The sequence below is a fragment of the Oncorhynchus clarkii genome, chromosome 12, assembly GCF_045791955.1.
Source record: "Oncorhynchus clarkii lewisi isolate Uvic-CL-2024 chromosome 12, UVic_Ocla_1.0, whole genome shotgun sequence".
NCBI classification, from domain to species: Eukaryota; Metazoa; Chordata; class Actinopteri; order Salmoniformes; family Salmonidae; genus Oncorhynchus; species Oncorhynchus clarkii.
This window is the reverse complement of record NC_092158.1, coordinates 9031917-9052551: the sequence shown is the minus strand read 5'-3', so window position 1 is coordinate 9052551 and position 20635 is coordinate 9031917. Positions and strand designations below refer to the sequence as shown.

Here is a 20635-nt window from a genome sequence, read left to right as displayed (position 1 = left end):
ATTTGTGTAATTTCTTTACTCCTTAATGTGTTTGAGCCAATCAGTTGAGTGGTGACAAGGTAGGGGTGGTATACAGAAGATGGTATTTTACCAAATAGAGCTAAGTCCATATTATGTCAAGAACAGCTCAAATAAGTAAAGAGAAACGACAGTCCATCATAACTTTAAGACATGAAGGTCAGTCAATCCGGAAAAATTCAAGAACTTTTAAAGTTTCTTCAAGTGCAGTCGCAAAACCCATCAATCGCTATGATGAAACTGGCTCTCATGAGGACCGCCACAGGAAAAGGAGACCCAGAGCTATCGCTGCTGCAGAGGACAAGTTCTTTAGAGTTACCAGCCTCAGAAATTGCAGCCCAAATAAATGCTTTACAGTTCAAGTAACAGACACATCTCAACATCAACTGTTCAGAGGAGACTGTGTGAATCAGGCCTTCATGGTCGAATTGCTGCAAAGAAAACACTACTAAAGGACACCAATAAGAAGAGACTTGCTTGGGCCAAGAAACACGAGCAATGGACATCAGACCAGTGGAAATCTGTCGTTTGGACTCCAGAGCAAATTGGAGATTTTTCCCACATTTCCCACAGTAACGCATGGAAGTGGTAGTGTTATGGTGTGTGGGTGGTTTGCTGGTGACGCTGTCTGTGAATGATTTACAATTCATGGCACACTTAACCAACATGATTACCACAGCATTCTGCAGTAATACGCCATCCCATCTGGTTTGGGCTTATTGGGACTATAATTTGTTGTTCAACAGGACAATGACCCAACACACCTCCAGGCTGTGTAAGGGCTATTTGACCAAGAAGGAGAGTGATGGAGTGCTGCATCAGATGACCTGGCATCCACAATCCCCCGACCTCAACCAAATGGAGATGGTTTGGGATCAGTTGTACCAAAAGAGTGAAGGAAAAGCAGCCAAGAAGTGCACAGCATATGTGGGAAGTCCTTCAAGACAGTTGGAAAAGCATTCCAGGTCAAGCTGGTTGAGAGAATACCAAGAGTGTGCAAAGCTGTCATCAAGGCAAAGGGTGGCTATTTGAAGAATCTCAAATAGATTTGGATTTGTTTAACACTTTTTTTGGTTACTACATGATTCCATATGTGTTATTTCATAGTTTTGATGTCTTCACTATTATTCTACAAAGTAGAAAATAGTAAAAAAAAAGAAACACTTGAATGAGTAGGTGTTCTAAAACTTTTGACCAGTAGTGTATATGTTTAGGCAGCAGCCACTCTGTGCTAGTGATGGCTATTTAACAGGTGGCTATTTAATAAGGTATCCGTTTTTTGTTTTTAAAAATCCCCAAAAAACCTGTTTGTGCTGTCATTATGGGATATTTGTGTGTAGATTGTTGAGGGGAGAAAAAAAAATCATATTTAATCCATTTTAGAATAAGGCTGTAACGTAACAAAATGTGGAAAAAGTCAAGGGGTCTGTACACAAACTGAACAAATAGATTACAGGTGAAAAGAGTTTGTGTTTATGGTCATCCTTGACAATAGGAGGCCTAATATTTTCGTATTTATATGTTTATAACATAGTACGGTGTGGAATGTTCTATAGAAGGCTTACCTTTGACCCTTCCACTGATCTATAACGGCAAAGTCCTTATAACTCTGCTGACCGGTCAGAAACACATACTCTCCGTCATCTGTAGCATTTTGCTGAAATACAAAAACAGAACCACCATGAAACGCCCACCTCCTTCGTGAGTTCATAAAAACAGAATACTGATCTAGAGACTCAAAATCGTTGACATGTAAAACAGTGTGTTGAATCTGAAACAATGTTTTCTATAGACATTTACATGACAAGGCTTTCATAGATCTAATTCTATACTTGCTTTACGGAAGTGACTATTTACAAAACATTATTACCACAGCACTTAAATAACCAACCACTTTCTTTTTTTTTTAAAAACACACAAATACAAATATCTAACATCAATCAACATATTACAACCAACCATACAGTCCATATTGAGTAGAGAGTGAGAATCAAACCTTGTAGAAGAGTCCAAACACATCATCTAATGTAGGGTCCACTACTTTCAGAGCTTTGAGAAGGCCATCCTCGTAGCCCCAAAGCAGTTCTCCCACAGTGTGTGTAGTGAACAGGTCTTCATTCACCGACTTCATGTAAGATGAGATGATATTGGCAATAAATGACGTATCCTTAAATTTTTCCATCACCGTCTGGGAACAGAGAGAGAAAGAGAATAGTCAGAACTGAATGATTCATCATTCACAAGCTAACCCCCGGATGATGCTGGGCCAATTGTGCACCGCCCTATGGGACTCCCAATCACGACCGGATGTGATACAGCCTAGAATCGAACCAGGGACTGTAGTGACGCCTCTTGCACTGAGAAACAGTGCCTTAGAACGCTGCGCCACTCTGGAGCCCTGTATGTACAGTTGAAGTGCCACGCTGGAGAAGGTCATTATGGCCAAACAGTTCTATTTTTGTTTCATCAGACCAGAGGACATTTCTCAAAAAAGTATGATATTTGTCCCCATGTGCAGTTGCAAACCGTAGTCTGGCTTTTTTATGGCAGTTTTAGAGCAGTTTCTTCTTCCTTGCTGAGCGGCCTTTCAGGTTATGTCGATATAGGACTCGTTTCACTGTGGATATAGATACTTTGTACCCGTTTCCTCCAACATCTTCACAAGGTCCTTTGCTGTTGTTCAGGGATTGATTTGCACTTCTCGCACCAAAGTATGTTAATCTCTTGGAGACAGAAAGTGTCTCCTTCCTGAGCTGTATGACGGCTGCGTGGTCCCATGGTGTTTATACTTGCGTACTATTGTTTGTACAGATGATCGTGGTATCTTCAGTCGTTTGGAAATTGCTGACAAGGATGAACCAGACTTGTGGAGGTCTTGGCTGATTTCTTTTGGTTTTCCCATGATGTCAAGCAAAGAGACACTGAGTTTGAAGGTAGGCCTTGAAACACATCCACAGGTACACCTCCAATTGACTCAAATTATGTCAATTAGCCTATCAGAAGCTTCTAAAGCCATGACATTTTCTTGACTTTTCAAGCTGTTTAAAGGCACAGTCAACTTTGTGTATGTAAACTTCTGACCCACTGGAATTGTGATACAGTGAATTATAAGTGAAATAATCTGTCTGTAAACAATTGCTGGAAAAATTACTTCTGTCATGCACAGAGTAGATGTCCTAACCGACTTGCCAAAACTATAGTTTGTTAACAAGAAATTAGTGGAGTGGTTGATAAACAAGTTTTAATGACTCCAACCTAAGTGTCTGTAAACTTCCGATATATATATATATGTGTGTGTGTATATCTATCTATCTATCTATATCTATATATCTATCTACATCTATCTATATATATATATTTAAATATACAGTAAAAAAGTATTTAGTCATGTATATATTTTTTATAATGTCATTATATTCGGGGCTCTAAATAAAAAAAAATAATCTGCTACCAATTGAAAACGGATAGCTTTTTCGGCAGATACATGCATGAATGAATGAAGGAAGACGTTTTTGCTGTAGTCATGGTGCAACCATGACGATAACTAATATGCACTCACTTGTTTCTCTGGGGCAACGAAGCCTTATCATTACAACAATTATGATCTGGAAGATTTTTGTCATAAATCGACAAGTGCTCCCAAAATAAAATTCCTGGTCGTACAGCGAAATACTTTGTCGCTCCACCTGTGTGTAATCAAGTCTCCGTATAAATGCACCTGCACTGTGATAGTCTCAGAGGTCCGTCAAAAGCGCAGAGAGCATCATGAAGAACAAAGAACACACCAGGCAGGTCCGAGATACTGTTGTGAAGAAGTTTAAAGCCGGATTTGGATACAAAAAGATTTCCCAAGCTTTAAACATCCCAAGGAGCAGTGTGCAAGCGATAATATTGAAATGGAAGGAGTATCAGACCACTGCAAATCTACCAAGACCTGGCCGTCCCTCTAAACCTTCAGCTCATACAAGGAGAAGACTGATCAGAGATGCAGCCAAGAGGCCCATGATCACTCTGGATGAACTGCAGAGATCTACAGCTGAGGTGGGAGACTCTGTCCATAGGACAACAATCAGTCGTATATTGAACAAATCTGGCCTTTATGGAAGAGTGGCAAGAAGAAAGCCATTTCTTAAAGATATCCATAAAAAGTGTTGTTTAAAGTTTGCCACAAGCCACCTGGGAGACACACCAAACATGTGGAAGAAGGTGCTCTGGTCAGATGAAACCAAAATTGAACTTTTTGGCAACAATGCAAAATGTTATGTTTGGCGTAAAAGCAACACAGCTGTCAAACATGGTGGTGGCAGCATCATGGTTTGGGCCTGCTTTTCTTCAGCAGGGACAGGGAAGATGGTTAAAATTGATGGGAAGATGGATGGAGCCAAATACAGGACCATTCTGGAAGAAAACCTGATGGAGTCTGCAAAAGACCTGAGACTGGGACGGAGATTTGTCTTCCAACAAGACAATGATCCAAAACATAAAGCAAAATCTACAATGGAATGGTTCAAAAATAAACATATCCAGGTGTTAGAATGGTCAAGTCAAAGTCCAGACCTGAATCCAATCGAGAATCTGTGGAAAGAACTGAAAACTGCTGTTCACAAATGCTCTCCATCCAACCTCACTGAGCTCGAGCTGTTTTGCAAGGAGGAATGGGAAAAAATTTCAGTCTCTCGATGTGCAAAACTGATAGAGACATACCCCAAGCGACTTACAGCTGTAATCGCAGCAAAAGGTGGCGCTACAAAGTATTAACTTAAGGGGGCTGAATAATTTTGCACGCCCAATTTTTCAGTTTTTGATTTGTTAAAAAAGTTTGAAATATCCAATAAATGTCGTTCCACTTCATGATTGTGTCCCACTTGTTGTTGTTTCACAAAAAAATAGTTTTATATCTTTATGTTTGAAGCCTGAAATGTGGCAAAAGGTCGCAAAGTTCAAGGGGGCCGAATACTTTCGCAAGGCACTGTATATTGATTACTGGGTAGCGCATTCAAGTTAAGCAGTTGAGCTTTACTGGCTACACTGGAATCTTTACGGTAAATTTGAGCTAAGCCCACAAACCCTCTCTCAGCGCATGACATTCCGTTGGAATCTTTACAGTAAATTTGAGCTAAGCCCACAAACCCTCTCTCAGCGCATGACATTCCGTTGCTAATGTAAATTGAAACGTTGATGTATATACTGTACTATGTAAATCTCGTCGTGGTGCCTCTGCTACAACTCTCTTCAATCAGAACACTCTCTCTAAGTTCCATACACAAAAGAGGCAGTTTGATTTATTATAGCTAACCTTACCACAGCCAGGGCCTTGATTTTTCTGATTAGGGAAGTGTGTTTGTGTTGTAGCCTACCATAGCTGGGATGTTGACTGTTCTGATCAGGTCACTCTCTGGTCCTTTGGACATGTCAGACTGAAACACATAGGTCTTAGTGTTGACAGCTGACACTTTGGTTCCATTCTCCAGGAAATTCACTCGCTCCATTGGACGAAACTCCCTGAGCAAGGAAACATTACAAAACACAGTGAGTGATGGCAAGAGCCGTGAAGAATGTGCTGAAGACAAAGATATGTCTGGTGAGGGCAAGCCAGATAAGATGTTACGATAAAAGTGTAAGGAAACATTAGCCTGGTCCTAGATCTGTTTGTGTTATCATGCCAGTTGTTGGAAAAATATCTAATCTGACTGGTCAAAAAGACAAATAACAGGGTAATAGATCAGAATTGGGCTGCCTGTGTAAACGCAGCCATAGAGACCAAGGCCTAGTGCTGACTCGATCGCCTCAGTAATAACCGTCTTATCGGGGCTAGGGTTCAATGCTGCCAAGAGAGAGGCCAACAAAGCCTCCTATCCGAAGCTGGGTTCATTCACAGAGGAACACATTTAGCACAAAACCCCCTGATCCTGTTAAGTTAGGACAGGACATGATGTCACCAGTTACAGAAACATCAGCTGAGTTCCTTCCTATTTATTGACAAGGACTATCACATGACAATAGTCAGAGCAGATTTTTTGTTCTTTTTTTTTCTTTAAAAAAAAAATGACTTAGGATGTGGTCATCTTTTCCTCCGACTGCATCTCATCTAATAGCCTGTGACAGTTTTACTCGTTGTCGATGAATTGCTCCACATCTCACCTGTACGTGTAAGGTCCGACCTCGAGAACAGCAGGCCGCTCTCCCTTCAGTACCTCTGCCGGGTTGGTCACATTAAAGAAGTAGAACTGCATGTAGACTGGAGGAGGTGGGTTTTCCCACACATCAAATGCATGTGTGCCATTCCTGAGCACAATCTCCTGAAGGGTTCAACGTGCACTGGTTAGTAAACACATAGCTAGATCAAGTACTTGTGACCACAAAAGCCAATATGAAAGCTTGAATCCCATGACAGATGATTGAACCAGGTAGCTACCGTGAACAGTAGTAGTAGCCAACTTAAAACATTTGTTTGTCCGCCTAACTACAACATAGCATACAGTACCAGTCAAAAGCTTGGACACCTACTCATTCAAGTTTTTTTAAACTATTTTCTACATTGCAGAGCAATAGTGAAGACTATTACAACAGTCTTAAAGGACTTCCCACATATGCTGAGCACTTGTTGGCTGCTTTTCCTTCACTCTGCGGTCCAACTCATGACAAAACATCTCATTTAGGTTGAGGTTGGGATGATTGTGGTGGCCAGGTCATCTGATGCAGCACTCCATTACTCTCTTTCTCGGTCAAATAGCCCTTACACAGCCTGGAGGTGTGTTGGGTCATTGTCCTGTTGAAAAACAAGTGATTGTCCCACTAAGCCCAAACCAGACAGGATGGCGTATCACTGCAGAATGCTGTGTGAATTGAATTCTAAACTAATCACAGACAGTGTCACCAGCAAAGCACCCCCACACCAACACATCTCCTCCTCCATGCTTCACGGTGAGAACCACATATGCAGAGATCATCCGTTCACCTAGCAGTTGGATCCAAAAATCTCCAATTTGGGCTCCAGAGCAAAGGACAACATTTCCACCAGTCTAATGTCCGTTGCTTGTGTTTCTTTGCCCACACAAGTCTCTTCTTATTGGTGTCCTTTAGTAGTGGTTTCTTTGCAGCAATTCAACCATGAAGCCCTGATTCACACAGTCTCCTCTGAACAGTTGATGTTGAGATGTGTCTGTTACTTGAACTCTAAAGCATTTATTTGGGCTGCAATTTCTGAGCCTGGTAACTCTAATGAATGTATAATCTGCAGCAGAGTTAACTCTGGGTCTCCCATTTCTGTGGCGGTCCTCATGAGAGACAGTGTCATCATAGCGCTTTATGGTTTTTGCAACTGCAATTGAAGAAACTTTCAAAGTTCTTGAAATGTTCCGTATTGCCTGACCTTCATGTCTTAAAGTAATGATGGACTGTCGTTTCTCTCTGTTTATTTGAGCTGTTCTTGACATAATATGGACGCTATTTTACCAAATAGCGCCATCTTCTGTATACCACTGCTACCTTGTCACAACAACTGATTGGCTCAAACACATTAAGGCGTAAAGAAATTCAATCCAGGTGACTGGCTCATGAGGCTGGTTGAGAGAATGCCATTGGTGTGCAAAGCTGTCATCAAGACAAAGGGTAGCTTCTGTGAAGAATCTCAGATATGAAATATATTTAGATTTTTTGTAACACTTTGTTGGTTACTTCTTGATTCCATGTGTGTTATTTCATAGTTTTGATGTCTTCACTATTATTATACAATGTAGAAAATAGTACAAATAAAGGGAAAACCCTGGAGTAGGTGTGTCCAAAATGTTGACTGGTACTCTATATTGAAACAACATTCATATTTTGACTGGATATGTATGTCAATGCATTCAATTCAGACAAAAATAATAGCTTGTTACGTTCACAGTGACTAAAAAACAAACAAAAAACAACAATCGGCCTAAGCTTTCTGTACACAAAGTATTGTAACGACCCAGGGTTACCCAGGGTCGTTACAGTATTTTAACGTTAGTAGGCTACAACGAGCTAACTAGCAAGCAAGCTTAAACTGCCGAACTACGGTACTGTTAGCTGCATTAGATTAGATTACTGGACATTAAAATGAAAATACAATTAGCCTCTGTTTAGTTAGTTGGTTGGTTGGACAACCAAGTTGGCCTGCTAACTAGCTTGCCGCTGGCTAGCATTAACGTTACCTTTTTTATCTTAGCGTTGACGATATTTTGAAACACCTGCGAAAGCACCAGAACTATGCCTGCTATTAAAGTTAGAATAGAAATCACTCCCGTACTGTAAATACAACACGATTTCACTGACATGATTGATCAACTTCAAGTGTTACCGATATGTCCAACGCTAGCCAGATATCTTTCTCTTGCTAACCACTTCTTCTTCTTTAACTGTGTATTGTCAAATTGCAACCAACTGAAAGGTGGATATACCACCACCTACTGTACTGGAGTGTGAGCCCCCCCATTTAATCTATTTCTCTTATCTCGTCCAGTGTTTCTGCCTACTGTACTGGAGTGTGAGGCTCCCCCTTTTAAACTATTTCTCTTATCTCGTCCAGTGTTTCTGCCTACTGTACTGGAGTGTGAGCCCCCCCATTTAATCTATTTCTCTTATCTCGTCCAGTGTTTCTGCCTACTGTACTAGAGTGTGAGGCTCCCCATTTAATCTATTTCTCTTATCTCGTCCAGTGTTTCTGCCTACCGTTCTGGAATGTGAATTCATTACACCAGTAGTTCCCAACCAGGGGTACGCAGACCACTGGGGGTGCCGGGCATATCCACAGGGGTACTTGAGAAGACATGAGTTTATAAGCCTACTGGTAAAATGCACAGACAAATTCAGTTGGTGGTACAGTAACCGAAAAAGGTTTGGAACCACTGCCTATGGGTTTGTAGCTTTAACCCCCGCATCACACACACACCAACTGATTAATGGACTGCTGAACGCATATATGTTTTTATCTGGCTTTTGTTTGCTCTTTTCTATATGTTGTCTGTCTCTGAGAAGCTACCCAGGAACCGGATGAAAATAGCCCATATTAATATATGTAGCCTTGGAAATAAGGTCAATGAAATCTACAACTTGCTAACATAAGATAACATTAATACATTAGCCATTTCTGAATCTCACCTAGATAATTACTTTGCTACAGCAGAAGCAATACAAGGTTATAACATCTATAGAAGAGACAGGAATGTTTATGGGGGAGGTGTTGCTGTATACTGTAGATTGAGTGGTTGTAAAGATGATGAGAGGTCCGTCTGTAATAAAGAGATGTTCTGCTTTTTTGACACCACACTCCACAAAGCAAGTCCTGCAGGCTCTAGTTTTATCTGATCTTGATTATTGTCCAGCCAGGTGGTGAAGTGCTGCAAAGAAAGCCTTAGTTAAGCTGCAGCTGGTCCAGAACAGAGTGACACATCTTGCTCTTCATTGTAATCAGAGGGCTAACATTATTACTACGCGGGCCAGTCTCTCTTGGCTAAGAGTTGAGGAAAGACTGACTGAGTCACTTCTTGTTTTTTTTTGTTTTTTTTAAACATTGTGTTGGAAATTCCAATTTTTTTGCGTAGTCAACTCTTTTCACAGTCCCCAGGTCCAGAACAAATTCAAGGAAGTGTACAGTATTATTCAGAGTCATGAGTGCATGGAACTCCCTTCCCTCTTATATAGTGCAAGTGAACAGCAAACCTGCTATCAAAAAACAAATAAAGCAACACCTCACGACACACCGCCTGTCCCCTATGTGACCTACTTGTTGTGTGTATGTACTGATATATGCACACACACACACACACACACACACACACACGCGCGCATGCACACACACACACACACACATTCATGTTTTTAAATATATGTAAATTCTTTGCCACATCTTCTTTTGTCTCCATTGTCTTTTTTGTTATGTGTCGGACCCCAGGAAAGACTAGCTGTTGCCATGGGGATCTTAATAAATATTAAAATCTAAATTACACTGACATAAAAAGGCAAGGGACAGAGGATGGGGAAAAGGGAAGAAAATGTCTCTACCAACTAACCCTACACCCATTAAACACCCATTAAACACCCATTAAAACCTCACTACCAACTAACCCTACACCCATTAAAACCTCACCACTATACCAACTAATCCTACACCCATTAAACACCCATTAAACACCCATTAAACACCCATTAAAACCTCATCACTATACCAACTAACCCTACACCCATTAAAACCTCAGCACTATACCAACTAACCCTACACCCATTAAACACCCATTAAACACCCATTAAACACCCATTAAAACCTCATCACTATACCAACTAACCCTACACCCATTAAAACCTCACCACTATACCAACTAATCCTACACCCATTAAAACTCACCACTATACCAACTAACCCTACACCCATTAAAACCTCAGCACTCTACCAACTAACCCTTCACCCATTAAAACCTCACTGCTATACCAACTAACCCTACACCCATTAAAACCTCAGCACTATACCAACTAACCCTACACCCATTAAAACCTCACCACTATTCCACTACTTGGCCCTATCTGATCCTGGGATGACGGGACACTCTGATTGGGAACCATACCAGGCCAAGCAAAGAAATAGGAAAACTAGATTGCCCACCCTAGTCATGCCCACCCTAGTCACAACCTGACCTAACCAAAATAGAGAATTAAAAGGATCTCTAAGGTCAGGGCGTGACAGTACCCCCCCCCCCCCCCCATCTACCCTCGGTGGCAGCTCCGGTGCGGGACGCAGACGCCGCTATTCTCGTGGCTCCGGCAACTTCGGTGGCGCCTCTGGTGCGGAGATCGTCGCCTGAAGCTCCGGACCATGAATCATCACCGGAGGAATCGAACCGTGGATCGTCGCCGGGGACTCTGGACCGGGGATCGTCGCCGGGGACTCCAAACCGGGGACCGTCGCCGGAGGCTTCGGGCCATGGATCATCACTGGAGGCTTCGACCCATAATTCATCACTGGAGGCTTCGGACTGCGGAGGCGCACTGGAGGCCTGGTGCGTGGAGCTGGCAAAGGATATATTGGGCCGTGGAGGCGCACTGGAGGTCTGTAGCGTAGAGCTGGCACAACCCGTCCTGGCTGGATGCTCACTTTAGCCTGACAAGTGCGGGGCGCTGGCACAGGGCGTACAAGGCTGGGGGGATGCACTGGAAACACAGTGCGTAGAGCCGGCACAGGATATCCTGGTTCGAGGAGGCGTACTGGAGACCACGAGCGCTGAGCCGGCACAACCCGTGCTGGCTGGATGCTCAGCATTTCGCTACACTCGCATTAACATCTGCTAACCATGTGTATGTGACAAATAAAATTTGATAAAATTTGATTTGATTTGATTTTCGCACGGCAAGTGCGGGGAGATGGCACCGAGCGCACCGGGCTGTGAATGCGCACTGGAGACCGTGCCTGAACGGTCACATGCTCCTTTAAGCGAGTGCGGGGAGTTGGTTCTGGTCTGAAACCTGGCTCCGCCAACCAGCATGGTCGGCGAACCAGCATGGTAGGCCAACCAGCGTGGTAGGCGAAACATCGTACTTTTATTAAAATGAACACCGAAAAACAACAAAATCCAAAACAAACGTAAAGTTCTGCAGGCTACACAGCACCTATACAGAATCAAGATCCCACAAACTAAGGTGGGTAAAAGGCTGCCTAAGTATGATCCCCAATCAGAGACAAGGATAGACAGCTGCCTCTGATTGGGAACCATACCAGGCCAAACAAAGAAATAGGAAAACTAGATTGCCCACCCTAGTCACACCCTGACCTAACCAAAATAGAGAATTAAAAGGATCTCTAAGGTCAGGGCGTGACAACCAGGGAACAGTGGGTTTAGTAGTGCATCTGCTCGTCCTGTTAGGGATTTATCCTGTTTTTTCTTTTAATTAAATTGTCTTAGTGGTACAGAATTAGGAAGACCATGATTGATTGCACACTCCAGCACAGTAGGTTGCGGCATATCATAGAAGAACAAGTTCCATGGCAGAAATCAGCTAAAGACCGGTCGGAACCTGGTGTAAATCAGTCACGCCTCGCAACACGTCGAAACCAATGAAATGCCTTGCTTAGGCGGAGCTCCAAAATTGCTCAGCAGATTTGTGCCGTAGGAGCAACAGAGGACTAAACAAAACTACCATTGGTGACAAACTATTTTAGAACGTTTGCAGCACGCTGGTTTTTACAACATTTCTTTGTTGTTTCTGAATGAACTAAAGCTGCAGCAAGAGGGGGGGAAATGGTCTACAATGCTGACCGTATCCATATTTTAAATGTTGATGTTTCTGAAGTGATATTTGGCTGTAAAGGCTAGCATGAGGGACAAGAAGTAGCTAGCCACAATGAGGTTTGTTTTAAGAAAAGTCAGCTAACGTTCTAAGCTGCCTAGGTACAACTAATTAGCTAGTTACTAACTAGTTCACTTTCTCTCAGGATTATAAAGCCAACCATTTTTTTAAATAAAAACGGATTATTATTGACCTAAAAAGGTTAGCTGTGTTAGCTCAGTCGCTAACTTATCCAGGGTCAGCGATACTGTACATAGAGCAACCATGTACTGTTTATCTATGGGAAAAACTGCAATCATTTTGCAAGCAACATAGCTAAAATGAATTAAATTAAATGAACCTCTAAATGTTACCTGTAATGATCATCTCCTGTAGCCTAAATGTTACATGTAATGATCATCTCCTGTAGCCTAAATGTTACATGTAATGATCATCTCCTGTAGCCTAAATGTTACCTGTAATGATCATCTCCTGTAGCCTAAATGTTACCTGTAATGATCATCTCCTGTAGCCTAAATGTTACATGTAATGATCATCTCCTGTAGCCTAAATGTTACATGTAATGATCATCTCCTGTAGCCTAAATGTTACCTGTAATGATCATCTCCTGTAGCCTAAATGTTACCTGTAATGATCATCTCCTGTAGCCTAAATGTTACATGTAATGATCATCTCCTGTAGTCTAAATGTTACCTGTAATGATCATCTCCTGTAGCCTAAATGTTACCTGTAATGATCATCTCCTGTAGCCTAAATGTTACCTGTAATGGTCATCTCCTGTAGCCTAAATGTTACATGTAATGGTCATCTCCTGTAGCCTAAATGTTACATGTAATGATCATCTCCTGTAGCCTAAATGTTACCTGTAATGATCATCTCCTGTAGCCTAAATGTTACCTGTAATGATCATCTCTTGTAGCCTAAATGTTACCTGTAATGATCATCTCCTGTAGCCTAAATGTTACCTGTAATGATCATCTCCTGTAGCCTAAATGTTACCTGTAATGGTCATCTCCTGTAGCCTAAATGTTACATGTAATGATCATCTCCTGTAACTTAATTGTCATCTCCTTATTTTCATAGCCCATCTGTAATTAGCCCACCCAATCTACCTACCTCATCCCCATATTGTTTTTATTTACTTTTCTGCTCTTCTGCACACCAGTATTTCTACTTGCACATCACCATCTGCTCATCTATCACTCCAGTGTTAATTTGCTAAATTATAATTACTTCGCTACTATGGCCTATTTATTGCCTTACCTCCTCATTCCATTTGCACACACTGCATATAGACTTAATTTTTTTCCCTATTGTGTTATTGACTATGCTTGTTTACTCCATGTGTAACTCTGTGTTGTTGTTTGTGTCGCACTGCTTTGCTTTATCTTGGCCAGGTCGCAGTTGTAAATGAGAACTTGTTCTCAACTAGCCTACCTGGTTAAATAAAGGTGTTCTCAACTAGCCTACCTGGTTAAATAAAGGTGTTCTCAACTAGCCTACCTGGTTAAATAAAGGTGTTCTCAACTAGCCTACCTGGTTAAATAAAGGTGTTCTCAACTAGCCTCCCTGGTTAAATAAAGGTGTTCTCAACTAGCCTACCTGGTTAAATAAAGGTGTTCTCAACTAGCCTACCTGGTTAAATAAAGGTGTTCTCAACTAGCCTACCTGGTTAAATAAAGGTGTTCTCAACTAGCCTACCTGGTTAAATAAAGGTGTTCTCAACTAGCTTACCTGGTTAAATAAAGGTGTTCTCAACTAGCCTACCTGGTTAAATAAAGGTGTTCTTAACTAGCCTACCTGGTTAAATAAAGGTGTTCTCAACTAGCTTACCTGGTTAAATAAAGGTGTTCTCAACTAGCCTACCTGGTTAAATAAAGGTGTTCTCAACTAGCCTACCTGGTTAAATAAAGGTGTTCTCAACTAGCCTACCTGGTTAAATAAAGGTGTTCTCAACTAGCCTACCTGGTTAAATAAAGGTGTTCTCAACTAGCCTACCTGGTTAAATAAAGGTGTTCTCAACTAGCCTACCTGATTAAATAAAGGTGTTCTCAACTAGCCTACCTGGTTAAATAAAGGTGTTCTCAACTAGCCTACCTGGTTAAATAAAGGTGTTCTCAACTAGCCTCCCTGGTTAAATAAAGGTGTTCTCAACTAGCCTACCTGGTTAAATAAAGGTGTTCTCAACTAGCCTACCTGGTTAAATAAAGGTGTTCTCAACTAGCCTACCTGGTTAAATAAAGGTGTTCTCAACTAGCCTACCTGGTTAAATAAAGGTGTTCTCAACTAGCCTACCTGGTTAAATAAAGGTGTTCTCAACTAGCCTACCTGGTTAAATAAAGGTGTTCTCAACTAGCCTACCTGGTTAAATAAAGGTGTTCTCAACTAGCCTACCTGGTTAAATAAAGGTGTTCTCAACTAGCCTACCTGGTTAAATAAAGGTGTTCTCAACTAGCCTACCTGGTTAAATAAAGGTGTTCTCAACTAGCCTCCCTGGTTAAATAAAGGTGTTCTCAACTAGCCTACCTGGTTAAATAAAGGTGTTCTCAACTAGCCTACCTGGTTAAATAAAGGTGTTCTCAACTAGCCTACCTGGTTAAATAAAGGTGTTCTCAACTAGCCTACCTGGTTAAATAAAGGTGTTCTCAACTAGCTTACCTGGTTAAATAAAGGTGTTCTCAACTAGCCTACCTGGTTAAATAAAGGTGTTCTTAACTAGCCTACCTGGTTAAATAAAGGTGTTCTCAACTAGCTTACCTGGTTAAATAAAGGTGTTCTCAACTAGCCTACCTGGTTAAATAAAGGTGTTCTCAACTAGCCTACCTGGTTAAATAAAGGTGTTCTCAACTAGCCTACCTGGTTAAATAAAGGTGTTCTCAACTAGCCTACCTGGTTAAATAAAGGTGTTCTCAACTAGCCTACCTGGTTAAATAAAGGTGTTCTCAACTAGCCTACCTGATTAAATAAAGGTGTTCTCAACTAGCCTACCTGGTTAAATAAAGGTGTTCTCAACTAGCCTACCTGGTTAAATAAAGGTGTTCTCAACTAGCCTCCCTGGTTAAATAAAGGTGTTCTCAACTAGCCTACCTGGTTAAATAAAGGTGTTCTCAACTAGCCTACCTGGTTAAATAAAGGTGTTCTCAACTAGCCTACCTGGTTAAATAAAGGTGTTCTCAACTAGCCTACCTGGTTAAATAAAGGTGTTCTCAACTAGCCTACCTGGTTAAATAAAGGTGTTCTCAACTAGCCTACCTGGTTAAATAAAGGTGTTCTCAACTAGCCTACCTGGTTAAATAAAGGTGTTCTCAACTAGCCTACCTGGTTAAATAAAGGTGTTCTCAACTAGCCTACCTGGTTAAATAAAGGTGTTCTCAACTAGCCTACCTGGTTAAATAAAGGTGTTCTCAACTAGCCTACCTGGTTAAATAAAGGTGTTCTCAACTAGCCTACCTGGTTAAATAAAGGTGTTCTCAACTAGCCTACCTGGTTAAATAAAGGTGTTCTCAACTAGCCTACCTGGTTAAATAAAGGTGTTCTCAACTAGCCTCCCTGGTTAAATAAAGGTGTTCTCAACTAGCCTCCCTGGTTAAATAAAGGTGTTCTCAACTAGCCTACCTGGTTAAATAAAGGTGTTCTCAACTGGCCTACCTGGTTAAATAAAGGTGTTCTCAACTAGCCTACCTTGTTAAATAAAAGTTAAATAAAATGTTTTAAAAATACAGTAGCTAAATTACAAGGGCTGGATTTGCATTAAACAATTTGATATGTCAACACTTAAAAGGCATGTACATTATCTGGTAAATGGATTGCCTCATATACATTGTCTACAAGTATTATTTTAAATTGTGAACATACACTGAGTGTACAAAACATTAAGAACACCTTCCTAATATTGAGTTGCACCCACGTCGTTTGCCCTCAGAACAGCTTCAATTCGTCAGGGCGTGGACTCCACAAGGTGTCGAAAAAGCCTTCCACAGGGATGTTGGCCCATGTTGACTCCAATGCCTCCCACCGTTGTCAAGGTGTCAAGTTGGCTGAATGTCCTTTGGGTGGTGGACCATTCTTGATACACCCGGGAAACTGTTGGGCGTGAAAACCCCAGCAGCGTTGCATTTCAAACCGGTGCGCCTGGCACCTACTACCATTCCCCGTTCAAGGACACTTCAATTTTTTTGTCTTATTGAAGGGGATTTAACAAGTGACATCAATAAGGGATGATATCTTTCACCTGGTCAGTCTATGTCATGGAAAGAGCAGGTGTTCTTAATGTTTTGTACACTCAGTGTATATCTCAACATATAAACAATGCGTGAGCTTAGCTATTCTCCGCTTCAGGTGACAGATGCCCACAAGGCCAGTAAATGCCATCATACTGTAGGTCTATGGCTGCATTGGCGGTGTATGCCATGTGATAAACTGCAAAATGGATTCACATAGCTGATATACTGAGAGAGAGAGAGACAAGCAAATATAATATCTTACAACTAGGCAAAAAAGGAACTGTTGATTTGAGAATACAACACAGAAACACAGACACATTACAGACAGAATAACCCCTCCCCCTCTTTATTGCAGGACTGCGATGTGTAAATCAACATTCACACTAGTTAATTTTTTAATTTACAATTAAAACAGTTTAAACCCCTTCACTTCAAATAATCAACACTTCATCACTTTAAACAAATGTACAAATAAGCTAACTGGTATGTAAAGATAAGACATCTTAGTCTAAACAACAATAGATCATTTGAGTAGTAACAAAGTATGCATTATTACGAAAAGCATAAATTCAGGTGAACAAAAGAAAACTCCATAACAGCGGTGGACAACCTGATCTACTGGAGGAACAGACTTCTATTCCAGCCCAGCAATAGATCTACTGGAGGAACAGACTTCTATTCCAGCCCAGTAATATATCTACTGGGGGAACAGACTTCTATTCCAGCCCAGTAATATATCTACTGGAGGAACAGACTTCTATTCCAGCCCAGTAATATATCTACTAATATATCTACTGGGGGAACAGACTTCTATTCCAGCCCAGTAATATATCTACTGGAGGAACAGACTTCTATTCCAGCCCAGTAATATATCTACTGGAGGAACAGAACAGACTTCTATTCCAGCCCAGTAATATATCTACTGGAGGAACAGACTTCTATTCCAGCCCAGTAATATATCTACTGGAGGAACAGACTTCTATTCCAGCCCAGTAATATATCTACTGGGGGAACAGACTTCTATTCCAGCCCAGTAATATATCTACTGGGGGAACAGACTTCTATTCCAGCCCAGTAATATATCTACTGGAGGAACAGACTTCTATTCCAGCCCAGTAATATATCTACTGGAGGAACAGACTTCTATTCCAGCCCAGTAATATATCTACTGGAGGAACAGACTTCTATTCCAGCCCAGTAATATATCTACTGGAGGAACAGACTTCTATTCCAGCCCAGTAATATATCTACTGGAGGAACAGACTTCTATTCCAGCCCAGTAATATATCTACTGGAGGAACAGACTTCTATTCCAGCCCAGTAATATATCTACTGGAGGAACAGACTTCTATTCCAGCCCAGTAATATATCTACTGGAGGAACAGACTTCTATTCCAGCCCAGTAATATATCTACTGGAACAGACTTCTATTCCAGCCCAACAGACTTCTATTCCAGCCCAGTAATATATCTACTGGAGGAACAGACTTCTATTCCAGCCCAGTAATATATCTACTGGAGGAACAGACTTCTATTCCAGCCCAGTAATATATCTACTGGAGGAACAGACTTCTATTCCAGCCCAGTAATATATCTACTGGAGGAACAGACTTCTATTCCAGCCCAGTAATATATCTACTGGAGGAACAGACTTCTATTCCAGCCCAGTAATATATCTACTGGGGGAACAGACTTCTATTCCAGCCCAGTAATATATCTACTGGGGGACAGACTTCTATTCCAGCCCAGTAATATATCTACTGGAGGAACAGACTTCTATTCCAGCCCAGTAATATATCTACTGGAGGAACAGACTTCTATTCCAGCCCAGTAATATATCTACTGGAGGAACAGACTTCTATTCCAGCCCAGTAATATATCTACTGGAGGAACAGACTTCTATTCCAGCCCAGTAATATATCTACTGGAGGAACAGACTTCTATTCCAGCCCAGTAATATATCTACTGGAGGAACAGACTTCTATTCCAGCCCAGTAATATATCTACTGGGGGAACAGACTTCTATTCCAGCCCAGTAATATATCTACTGGGGGAACAGACTTCTATTCCAGCCCAGTAATATATCTACTGGGGGAACAGACTTCTATTCCAGCCCAGTAATATATCTACTGGAGGAACAGACTTCTATTCCAGCCCAGTAATATATCTACTGGAGGAACAGACTTCTATTCCAGCCCAGTAATATATCTACTGGAGGAACAGACTTCTATTCCAGCCCAGCAATATATCTACTGGAGGAACAGACTTCTATTCCAGCCCAGTAATATATCTACTGGAGGAACAGACTTCTATTCCAGCCCAGTAATATATCTACTGGAGGAACAGACTTCTATTCCAGCCCAGTAATATATCTACTGGGGGAACAGACTTCTATTCCAGCCCAGTAATATATCTACTGGGGGAACAGACTTCTATTCCAGCCCAGTAATATATCTACTGGGGGAACAGACTTCTATTCCAGCCCAGTAATATATCTACTGGAGGAACAGACTTCTATTCCAGCCCAGTAATATATCTACTGGAGGAACAGACTTCTATTCCAGCCCAGTAATATATCTACTGGAGGAACAGACTTCTATTCCAGCCCAGTAATATATCTACTGGAGGAACAGACTTCTATTCCAGCCCAGTAATATATCTACTGGAGGAACAGACTTCTATTCCAGCCCAGTAATATATCTACTGGGGGAACAGACTTCTATTCCAGCCCAGCAATATATCTACTGGGGGAACAGACTTCTATTCCAGCCCAGTAATATATCTACTGGAGGAACAGACTTCTATTCCAGCCCAGTAATATATCTACTGGAGGAACAGACTTCTATTCCAGCCCAGCAATATATCTACTGGAGGAACAGACTTCTATTCTACTGGAGGAACAGACTTCTATTCCAGCCCAGCAATATATCTACTGGAGGAACAGACTTCTATTCCAGCCCAGCAATATATCTACTGGAGGAACAGACTTCTATTCCAGCCCAGCAATATATCTACTGGAGGAACAGACTTCTATTCCAGCCCAGCAATATATCTACTGGAGGAACAGACTTCTATTCCAGCCCAGCAATATATCTACTGGAGGAACAGACTTCTATTCCAGCCCAGCAATATATCTACTGGAGGAACAGACTTCTATTCCAGCCCAGCAATATATCTACTGGAGGAACAGACTTCTATTCCAGCCCAGCAATATATCTACTGGAGGAACAGACTTCTATTCCAGCCCAGCAATATATCTACTGGAGGAACAGACTTCTATTCCAGCCCAGCAATATATCTACTGGAGGAACAGACTCCCAGCCCAGCAATATATCTACTGGAGGAACAGACTTCTATTCCAGCCCAGCAATATATCTACTGGAGGAACAGACTTCTATTCCAGCCCAGCAATATATCTACTGGAGGAACAGACTTCTATTCCAGCCCAGCAATATAGGAACAGACTTCTATTCCAGCCCAGCAATATATCTACTGGAGGAACAGACTTCTATTCCAGCCCAGCAATATATCTACTGGAGGAACAGACTTCTATTCCAGCCCAGCAATATATCTACTGGAGGAACAGACTTCTATTCCAGCCCAGCAATATATCTACTGGAGGAACAGACTTCTATTCCAGCCCAGCAATATATCTACTGGAGGAACAGACTTCTATTCCAGCCCAGTAATATATCTACTGGAGGAACAGACTTCTATTCCAGCCCAGTAATATATCTACTGGAGGAACAGACTTCTATTCCAGCCCAGCAATATATCTACTGGAGGAACAGACTTCTATTCCAGCCCAGCAATATATCTACTGGAGGAACAGACTTCTATTCCAGCCCAGCAATATATCTACTGGAGGAACAGACTTCTATTCCAGCCCAGCAATATATCTACTGGAGGAACAGACTTCTATTCCAGCCCAGTAATATATCTACTGGAGGAACAGACTTCTATTCCAGCCCAGTAATAGATCTACTGGAGGAACAGACTTCTATTCCAGCCCAGCAATATATCTACTGGAGGAACAGACTTCTATTCCAGCCCAGCAATATATCTACTGGAGGAACAGACTTCTATTCCAGCCCA

General features: G+C 41.6%; 1 protein-coding gene across 2 annotated transcripts in view; it reads right to left on the bottom strand.

Moving 5' to 3' along the window:
• Positions 1-8452, bottom strand: part of LOC139422680 (scavenger receptor class B, member 2c) — a 34760-nt gene extending 26308 nt beyond the window's left edge. For both annotated transcript variants that reach the window (XR_011635741.1, XM_071173879.1), the window contains exons 1-5: positions 8196-8452; positions 6160-6317; positions 5376-5520; positions 2015-2206; positions 1584-1675 (exon numbers count right to left, since the gene is read on the bottom strand). Coding sequence is in view for 1 of the 2 variants with exons in the window: in XM_071173879.1 (XP_071029980.1) it covers positions 1584-1675; positions 2015-2206; positions 5376-5520; positions 6160-6317; positions 8196-8318 (710 nt within the window). In the remaining variant the exon portion in view is untranslated. The remainder of the gene's footprint in view (positions 1-1583; positions 1676-2014; positions 2207-5375; positions 5521-6159; positions 6318-8195) is intronic.
• Between the last annotated feature and the right edge of the window lie 12183 nt (positions 8453-20635).